Raw genomic sequence first — 10,870 nt, 5'->3', positions numbered from 1 at the left:
CCTTGCCTAATTCTCAATGACCTGAACACTGACTCCCATTGGCACATGGATGTTACCCAAGAACAGGATGGAGTTTGACTGCAATTTTCCATACAGATCATACATTCATTCATGAAGTGGTGCTCTTTGGAACAATACCAGAAGAAAAATGTCTGTTGGAGAACAACTGCAGTAAAACAAAAAACTAAGTTAAACCTTGAGTATTTGCAATGATGTTTCAGTTTAGACAGACCAATTATAATTTAGTTAGTAAATTTCTTTATTATAAACATAAAGACCCTACAAATCTCTCCAGAAAGATTAATGGACTAGAAACTAGCAATTAAACTTGTACTCTGTGAGACTATTTTTAAAAAAAGCACTTGGGTTTCCACCACCACATTCTGCACTCCAGAGATGCCACATCCCAGGAGAACTTCCTTGGTCAGTGTGTTCTAATCCAAACTAGAAAGGAAGCATTGATGGATCTGGTGCTGGGGAATGAGGTATGCCAAGTGGACCATGTGTTCACAGGGAGCACTTGAGTCAGAATGATCACTGATTAGATTAGCAATGGAAAAGAGTGGGGAGCAACCTGATAGTGGAACAAAGTGGAATAGATAAAGGAGCCAAAGTCAGGACTCAAGTGACGAGGAGGCGGAGACTATGTTGAAACAAAAACAGTGAAAAAGGCATGTCAGGTGAATTCAAGTGGGAACTATGTCACATACAATAAGTTGAGGGAGAATGAAGATTTTGGAAAAGGCATGCGATAATCTTACACTTTATTCCATCAATAGAAGGTTTTGGAAGATTGAGAAGAGGATCACTGCTCAAAATTACAAGCTAGTCAGTTTATTATACATGGTGGGTAGGCTTCAGAAATAATAATCAAGTGATAAAAGAGGCACTTTTTTTGTTCACTAAGGAACTGTAGGTGTCACTGATTAGGTTAGCATTTATTGCCCATCCCTATTTGCTCAGATAACAATCAAGGGTCAATGACACTGTTATGGGTCTGGAGTCACATGTAAGTCAGACCAGATATGGACAGCAAATTTCTTTCCCAAAAGGACATTAATGAACCAGGTGGGTTGTTATTACAATCAGCAGTAGTTACGTGGTCAGCATTAAACTATCCTTTTATTCCCAGGTCTTTACTGAATTCTAATTTCAACATCTACTCTGCTGGAATTTGAACCCATGTCCCCAGAATGTTTAGCCTGCGGTCTCAAGAGGTTTGAGTTAATTGTAAAGGGTATAAAGCAGATATTTGTAAAGGGCAGCTCATATTTGAATAATCTAATTGACAAAACTCCACATGAAAAGAATGGTCAACAAAATTTAGGCTCACTTGAATAAAGAAGAACAAGTGTCAGCTTGGTCTGAAAAAGAAATGGCTTAAGGACAAAAATTAATGAATTGCAAGCAAGTGACTTTTTTTTTTAAATACATAGCTAAAGAATCCTCAAAGGAAATGTGATCATAACACTTGGAATTTCATATTCAGTTTCAGCATGAGATCCTGGGGCTGAATCTAATGTATTACAATTAAATAAAAGCCATTACAAAGGTATGAACACAAAGTTGGCTAAACTACAAAACATGCATGCCCCCAACTGCATTGCGCAGACACATGAATGCACCAATCATGCTGCACGGACAGATCCTCATGCACTTCTGAATTTCCCTGAGATCTCTCAGTTTAAGGAAATGATAAAAAGCAATGACTCATTAAATTCCTTCTAGTTGGTGTGTAAAAACAATGTTAAAACACAATTTCATGACTCCACCATTGACTAACTGACAACAAAAACATTTGATAGTAGAAAATAAGAGTTAATATTGTTGGTCAATCCATTTCTTCTACTGATGCTGTATCAGAAAAGGCCAATAATGCATTATACTTTGTTAATTCACATATGAACTACTTTACAAGTAATATAAAAGTTATTTAAAAAAACAGATATTTTAGTGCAAAATCTTGTGGTTGTTTGTCTTCTGAAAACCAATGATGTACCTGTCTACAACAGATATACTTTGAGCAGTCGCTATCTCAGATGCATTAACTTTTTACTCCTTTCAACTTTCTACCAAAATATTCTGGGGCTGCCTCATAAAGCCATTCAGGATCCACCACACACAAGTCCCGTATGTAGCACTTCGATGTGTGCAATAATTCATTGTACAAAACATAGGAAGGTTTGCAGTGGAAGAGGACAGAGGAGGGATGGATAGCCACAGGCTGCCGGGTGTCCAGGGTTGCATACGTCCCATCCAGCTGCAGTTCTGCAGCATTCAGAAACAGAGCATGAGCTAAGCACCGACGGATATTGCTGGTGTCTGAACGAGAAGATTCCAAACGAACTCCAAACTAAAAGATAAAAAAAGCAAATTCAAATCACATGATCACCAATATACTTTAAACGGAATTCTGAGTCAGCAAAGTATCTCAAATTTGCAGCGTCGTACTGTGATGGAAAGGCTAGGGGTGCCCTGGACCAAGTTTGGTGAAAGGACTGAGCCAATTCACAGCACCAGGCCTGCTTTGCAACAATAAAATTAACCAAGTTACTTGAGCCTGGTATTCATACTATGAGCACTGTTGATTGTCTAGATGTCAACTAAAGCAGGCATCTACTTTTCTCGAAGAGCCCATCAAAAAAGTAGCACCCAAAGGTTGCAGGAACAGCACCTCATATTTAGCTTGAGAACCCTGCAGCCCAATGGTATCAATGTGGACTTCACAAGCTTCAAAATCTCCCCTCCCCGACTGCATCCCAAAACCAGCCCAGCTCATCCCCACCTCCCTATCCTGTCCTTCCTCCCACCTAACCATTCCTCCCACCTCAAGCCCCAGCCCCATCTCCTACCTACTAGCCTCATCCCGCCTCCTTGACCTGTCCGTCCTCCCTGGACTGACCTATCCCCTCCCTAACCCCCATCTACACTCACCTTTACTGGCTCCAACCCCGCCTCTTTGACCTGTCTGTCTCCTCTCCACCTATCTTCTCCTTTATCCATCTTCTATCCACCTCCCCCTCTATCCCCATTTATTTCAGAATCCCCCTCCCCTCCCATTTCTGAAGAAGAGTCTAGACCCGAAATGTAAGCTTTCCTGCTCCTCTGATGCTGCTTGGCCTGCTGTGTTCATCCAGCTCTACAGCTTGTTATCTCAGATTCTCCAGCATCGGCAGTTCCTACTATCTCCACAGCAAGGCTAGATGGCCTCTCCTTTAATGCCAAGAGTATTGTGGGTGAAACAATTGAGTTCACTGCATGGATTGACACTTGGAACCGCAACGTTATTGCCATCAGAGACAGTGGTTAATGGAGGGTCAAGACTGGCAATTTAACATTCTCAGGTACACGATCTTCAGGCAGGACACGTGAGATGGAGTTACTGTCACATTGTTAGTTAGGGAGTCAATTACTGCAGTAAGGGGATGATATCTTGATAGGGTTATCAAATGAGGATTTGTGGGTAGAATTTAGGAATGAAAAGGGGCAGTCACAGTTAGCGGTGTATTATAGTCACCCAAACAAACAGCCAGTGGGCAACTGAGGAACAAATACAGAGTCAATTCATGAAGGCGAGTAAAAATATTATAATAGATTAATCATATTAGGGGATTTCAATTACCCCAATATTAATCAGAGAACAAAGGCTTTTGGTGGGGGAGGGGGGATGTTGGGCGACAATTTTGTTTTGAAATGTGCAAGAGAGCATTTTTTTTAAAATCAACATATAGATGGTCTTACAAGGAATAGCACAGTGCTGGACCTAATTCTGGGGGATGAATTCAGACAAGTGTTCAAGATGAGAGTGGGGGAGCATTTTAGTGATAGTGGTCATAACAGCATACATTTTAAGATTGTCATGGGAAAGGAAAGGCCCAACATATTCCCTTAGGATGAAATGTAGGAGCAAAACACCCAGAGAACAATGATGTCTAGGAATATTCAGGATTGGATAAAAAGGAAGAGAGATGTGTAAAAGGTACAAAGGGAGCAAATCAAAGGAGGCCCTGGTGTATAGGAAGCACAGGGGGAAACTCAAGAAACCTATTAGGAGTGCAAACAGGGGGCATGATAAAATGCTTGCAGGAAAGATCAGAGTGAAGCTCAAGATATTCTACTGGGGACCGAGGGCGCAATCTGTGTGTGAAGCTGGAGGACATTGGTAGAATGTTAAATGAATACTTCACACCTGTCTTTAGAAGGACGACGCAAGTAAAGAATTTGTAAAGATGGACTGTGAAGTTCTTAGGCAGCTTGGATAAGAAGTGAGGAGGTATTGGAGGCTTTGGTAGGTTTAAAAGTTCCCTGATCTGGATGAGTTGTATCCCAAACTGTTGTAGGAGACAAAGGCAGAAAATTACAGGGCCTCTGATCCAAATTTTTAAGTGGTCTCTAGAACAGGGGATGTGCCAGAGGACGACAGGACAGCTAATGTAGTTCTACTTTACAAGGGTGATGAGACATAGATCAGGGAATTACAGACCAAGGAGGGTAACAATGGTAGGGATACTATTGAAGAAAATGGTGAAGAAGAAAATTAACGCCCATTTAACGAGGCAAGGTTTGATCAGGGATAGTGAGCATTGCTTTGTCAGAGAGAGAAGTCATGCCTAACAAATCTGATGGCATTTTTCAAGGAGGTGACCGAGTGTTTGATGAGAGTAGGGCAATTGAAGAAGTTTGTATGGATTTCAGTAAGGCCTTTGACAAGGTCCCATGCGGAAATTGAGAAAGAAGGTAAAAGCTCATGGGATCAAGGGTAACTTGGCAAAATGGATACAAAACTGGCTTAGTGACAAGATACAGAGGGTGGTAGTAGAAAGTTGTTTCTATGACTGGAGCCTGGTGTGCAATGGTGTACCACAGGGATCAGTGCTGGGTCCCTTATCATTGGTAATATTCGTAATCGATGTAGATGAGAATATGGGGATGACAATAAGTTTGTGGACAACACATAAGATTGGCTGTGAACAGGAAGGTGCTAGGTTGACAGTGTGGATATAAACAGATTGGTCATATAGGCAGATGGAAATTAACCCTGATAAGTGTGAGGTGATGCACGTTGGAAGAAGTCGTAAGACAAGGGAGTACTCAATGAGCTTCATAGTATTGCCATTCAGAGGAACAGAAGGATCTTGGGGTGCTTGTCCACAGATTCTGAAGATGGCAGGACAAATTAATAGGGTAGTTAAAAAGACAAATGGAACGTTTGCCTATATCAGTCGAAGCATAGATGAAAGGAGTGTGGTGATTATATTGGAACTGTACAGAACTTTGGTTAGGCCACAGCTGGAGCACTGTGTGCAGTTCTGGTCAATGCACTATAGAATGTGATTGCACCAGAGGGAGTGCAGAGGAGATTCATCAGGATATTGCCTGGGAGGGAGCATTTCAGTTATGAAGGGATACTGGATAAAGTTGGGTTGTTTTCTTTGGGGCAGAGAAGGTTGAGGGGCTACCTGATAGAGTTGGATAAGATTACGAGGGACATGGGCAGGGTAAATAAACAGCAAGTATTCCCCTTAGTTGAAGGGTCAATAACAAGGGGATATAATGCAGGAGGTTTAGAAGGGATTCAGAGTCATAGAGATGTACAGCACAGAAACAGACCCTTTGGTCCAATTCATCCGTGCTGATCTGATATCCTAAATTAATCTAGTCCCATTTGCCAGCATTTGGCCCATATCCCTCTAGACCCTTCCTATTCATACACCCATCCGGATGCCTTTTAAATGTTGTAATTGTACCAGCCTCTATACCATTTCCTCTGGCAGCTCATTCTATACATGCACCATCGTCTGCCTTAAAAGGGTGCCCCTCAGGTCCTTTTTAAATCTTTCCCCTCTCACCTTAAACCCATGCCCTCTAGTTTTGGACTCACCTATTCCAGGGAAAAGACTTTGTCTATTTAACCTATCCATGCCCCTCATGATTTTATAAACCTTTATAACATCACCCCTCAGCCTCCAACACTCCAGGGAAAATAGCCCCAGCCTATTCAGTGTCTCCCTATATCTCATACCCTCCAACCCTTACAGCATCCTTGTAAATCTTTTCTGAACCCTTTCAAGTTTCACAACATCTTTCCTATAGCAGGGAGACTAGAATTGCGCACAGTATTCCAAAAGTGGCCTAACCAACGTCCTGTACAGCTGCAACATCACCTCCCAACTCCTATACTCATGCACTGACCAATAAAGGCAAGCGTACCAAACGCCTTCTTCACTATCTTGTCTACCTGTGGCTCCACTTACAAGGAAAAAGTACTCCAAGGTCTCTTTGTTCAGCAACACTCCTCTGGACCTTACCATTAAGTGTATAAGTCGTGCCCTGATTTGCCTTTCAAAAAATGCAGCACCTCACATTTATCTAAATTAAACTCCATCTGCCATTCCTCGGCTCACTGGCCGATCTGATCAAGATCCTGTTGTACTCCAGGGTAAATTTATTCGCTGGCAACTACACCTCCAATTTTGATGTCATCTGCAAACTTCAAGGCAAAACATTTTCACCCAGAGGGTGAGGGGGGTCTGGAAAGCACTGCCTGGGAAGGTAGTGGAGACAGAAAACCTCACAGCCTTTGGAAAGTACCTGGATGAGCACTTAAAGTGTCGTAACATTCAAGGCTATGTTCCAAGTTCAGGTAAGTATAGGCATTCATACTTTTAATGGTACAGACTTGATGGGCTCTTCTGTACTTTATAATTCTACAATTCTGATGGGTTTTTAAAACAATTGATAATAGTTGCCATGGTCACCATGAAAAAGACTAACTTTAATTCAATAAAATCTGAAGTTCCACCCACTGTCCTGGTAGGTTTTGAACTCAAGTCCTCAAAACAGCCTGGGTCAATGGATTGTGATTCTACAACTACATTTCCTGTCTAGTCCTTAATTCTTCATATCAGCCAAACAAATCTTACTGGCAACTTCTTCAAACTCTCCACACCATTTGTAAATGGAGGTGCTTGGAACGGAATTCCACCTGAAGTCCAAAGCCATCTGTCGTGCTATTTCACCAGTCTATGTCTTCCTGAGGTCTGTTACTACTCTCCTCATTGACAGTTAACTGCCAGAGTTTTATTCAACTGAAAATTTTGAAATGATTCCCCTTCTACCCAAGTCTGGATCATGGACGTATATCAAAAAGAGCAGTGGTCCCATCATTAATCGTGGGGCGGAACCACTAAATAAACTTGTATTCAGTCTGAAAAACACCGTTCATCAACTGTCCCGCCAAGATTGTGTAGTTCAATCCACTTTGTTGCCTTTAAATTCCATCTGTGTAGAAGTTATTGCCAGAAGTTTGTTTGCATTGGTGGGTATAAATTTCACACATTAAAATAACAAAATTAATTATTAAAATAGATACATTTAGATTCTTATTAGACTCCCATTCACACTCTTATTATTCCTCTTTAAATCCATCAACTCACACTTGGTTAAATTGAAATTAATTTTCCAGTTACATGCCCAGACTGTAAGTTGGTTATAACCTCAACCATGATGGGCCCTGCAGACTACACACTTCCTCTCTCTGTGCGGAAGAATCACACTGGGCTGCTTCTTTGCCTCTGGTCTAAGAAAAAACTGGAATTGACATCAAGTGAGCCATCAACCATAGGAGGTACGTGAACTGGTGAGAAATTCATTTTTACCTTTGCACAAATGTCACGCAGTTGACATCTAACTTCTGTTACCATTGCCATGTTTCGGCCATTCACAAAGTTCTCTCTACACCATTCCTGATGAGCAGGCATTAAACAAAAGTAGAAAGTTATTAACAGATTCTGTAATATATATTTATATATATTCAAAAATGTGTTAGGCACACAGTTGTTACAGTAATCACAGGATTGATCATGCAACTGCAACCCAGGGATCACATTAAATCCTCCCCTCGCCAACTGGTCACCTCAAGGTACTCAGCTGTACTGAACTACAATTCCCAGAGAACAGCAGCTTATCCGGGTGCTGTTCGGTTTGAAAAATTGAGACCCTTTAATTGACAGCAATCACTTTACACCGTCAAATTGAATTGTGTACAACTGGAGGTCAAAAATGATATTTAAAACACTTGGCATTGAAAAGCTAATGTTTATATTATCTATATATTATATTTATTCTAGATATCACTTCGATTATGCAACTGTCTAACTGTATATATTAAACAGGATGTGAAACTAGTGAGGAACTGACCACTGATGCCTACACCGGTCATCGGAGTTCTCAGCAGTCTTTATAACTTGGGTTTTATCAAGGAGATGAAAATAATTTATTTAAACTGGAAAGAAAACCACAGAGCGTTGCAGTGCAAGCTGTAACATTGTACACATCTAAGGGACCAGATGAGAGTACCTGAGGATCCTAAAACAAATTGGGGAAGAAACTTCATAAACTCTGACATAAACCTTTCACAAGTTACTATTGGACTGGGGACCAGATGACATTAGTCCTGCTGTTGAAAGGTGATACCAAAGTTTTTGATAAGTAACCCCCAGGTTGCTAATAGTGCAGGACTCCGGGATAGTAATCTCATTGACCATTAAGAGGCAATGGCTAGATTCTTTCTCGTTGAAGATGGTCATTGCCAAGGACTCGTGTGGTGTGACTATTAATTGTTACTTAACAGCTTAAGCCTGGATGTTATGCAGGATTTGTTTCATACAGGCATGGGTTACTTCAACATTGGAGTCATCATGAATCGTATTGAATATTGTTTACTGATGATTGCACCTTCCCAGTTCTGAGCTAATGATGGAGAAAAGGTAATCTATGAAGCAGTTGAAATGGTTAGACCTATGACACTACCCTGAGGAACTCCTGCAGAGATGCCCTGCTGCTGAGATGACTGACCACCAACAACCATAACTATCCTTCTTTGTGTTAAATATGATTCCAACCAGCGGAGGCTTTTTGCCGTTTTGAATTTTGCTAAAGCTCCTTGATGCTACACTGTTTAATGCTGCCTTCACGTAAACTGCAATCATTCTCTCCTCGCTTCTGGAATTCATTTATCCATTTCTGGAACAAGGCTGTAATGTAGTCTGGACTCAAGAGTTCCTGGAGGAACATAATCTGAGCCGCAGTGACAAGGTTTGTTTGCACTATCACTAAACTGCAAGGTTGATATTTTCCGTCACGAAGATATTCCTCACCACATTCTAGAGCTGATGTGGAATAATTGTTGGAGACCGAGGGTTGCAATTACACAGTAACTCCACTCTCATTGTATAATCTAACTACCATGATGGTAGATGGCTATTTCAAAGGCTCTTGATTGGATTTTAACGGGCAATTCCTAAGCTGTCACACTCTCTCCAAAAATAAACTTCAAGAAATAGGTTTTACCTTATGTCCTCCTACATTCTTAAAAGCCTGATATATGTTCAGGAGGGTCATGTGATCTCCCTCACTTGAGATGAATCTCTTTCTCACAGAGTGTGCTTCCTCCCGTTTACTGTGCGGATTGTACAGGACACTGTCCACAGAAAGCAATGAAATGATGGTCAAGATCTCCTCAGAACAGTGAAACTCTGGGGACAGCAGGACAGCCTGACAGAGAAAGGAACACACTTAAAGTTACATCATTCCTTACACATTTATCAGGAACACTACAGTTTCTACACCACTGACGCTGGCCATTTGGCCAAATGGTCTATGCTAGTGTTTATGCTTCATAAACGTTTCCTCCCATGTGCCTTCAGCTATTCCCATTTAGCATATCCATTTATTTTCTTTTCCCATCACGTGTTCATCTGATTTCCCATGGAATACATCAATGCTAGTCACCTCAATTACACCTAATGGAGGTGAGTTCATGTTCTGTCTATTTGCTAGGTTAAGTTTCTACTAAATTTCTGATTGCTTCTAATGGTTTCTTCCCTCCCCTCCTCACAGAGAAGGGAGATGGAGATGATCACTTCAGCTCCTTCCCACACAGATAGGGGCTATGTAGCCACTCCTTCTCAGAAAAGCATGAAGAACAGCCCTTCCTTGCTGCACTTCAACCCCACACCTTTAGAGAAAGGTAGCTAGGAGAGTTCCCTTTAGTATCATTTCTTTAAACCTGAGCAAACCCATGCCTTAGTCCATGATGCCTGGGCAGAGAGAGTGACTTCCTTGCATGGAGTTGCCATGTTGGTTGGAAGTTGGTTCTCGTTGCAGTGGTTCTGGAGTCACATAAGGATCAGACCAAGTAAGATTTCTTACCCTAAAGGACATTGATGAATCAGATTTTTTTTTTTTTTTTTAGAAACAACACTCAATAATAATTTCATGGTCACCATTAAACCAACTCTCAATTGCAGATTTCTTTTTATTATCAATTATTGGATGCAGGGATCACTGGCTGGACCAGCATTTGTGGCCCTTTCCTATTTGCTGTGGAAGTGGTGGTGAGCTGTCTCATGAACCACTGCAGTCCATGTGCTTCAGGTAGATCCACAATGCCCTGACAAAAAGAGTGCCAGGATTTTGACCCCGAAGGAGTAGCGATATGTTGCCAATTCAGGATTAAGACTGACTTCGAAGAGAACTTACAGACGATAGTGTTCCCATATATCTGCTGCCCTTGTCCTTCTAGATGGCAGTCATGAGTTTGGAAAGTGCTGCCTAAGGAGCCTTGGTGAATTTTTATAGCACATCTTGTGGATGGTGCGTACAGAGGGTCAGAGGCTGAAGGAGTAAGTGTTTGTAATGTGTTGCAAACAAAGTGAGTTGCTTTGCCCTGGATGCTGTTGTTGGAGCTGCATTCACCCAGTCAACTGGGGATTATTCCATTACACTCTTGCCTTGGGCCTTGTGAACAGACTTTAGGGAAGCAGGAAATGGATTACTTGCTGCGGGTTCCCAGCTTCTGACCTACTCT

The 10,870-nt window shown here is 41.5% G+C and overlaps 1 protein-coding gene across 1 annotated transcript in view; it reads right to left on the bottom strand.

The window, feature by feature from the left end:
* Positions 1-235: 235 nt before the first annotated feature.
* The window catches only part of dhx33 (DEAH (Asp-Glu-Ala-His) box polypeptide 33), a 68,534-nt gene continuing 57,899 nt past the window's right edge, over positions 236-10,870 (bottom strand). Inside the window, exons 10-12 of the mRNA XM_048612642.1 lie at positions 9,352-9,555; positions 7,659-7,745; positions 236-2,353 (exon numbers count right to left, since the gene is read on the bottom strand). Coding sequence (XP_048468599.1) covers positions 2,045-2,353; positions 7,659-7,745; positions 9,352-9,555 — 600 coding nt within the window. The 3' untranslated portion in view covers positions 236-2,044. The remainder of the gene's footprint in view (positions 2,354-7,658; positions 7,746-9,351; positions 9,556-10,870) is intronic.

The sequence above is a fragment of the Rhincodon typus genome, chromosome 26 (genome assembly GCF_021869965.1).
Source record: "Rhincodon typus isolate 14 chromosome 26, sRhiTyp1.1, whole genome shotgun sequence".
Classification (NCBI taxonomy): Eukaryota; Metazoa; Chordata; class Chondrichthyes; order Orectolobiformes; family Rhincodontidae; genus Rhincodon; species Rhincodon typus.
Note: the sequence above shows the minus strand (reverse complement) of the source record. Positions and strands in the feature narration are given on the sequence as shown.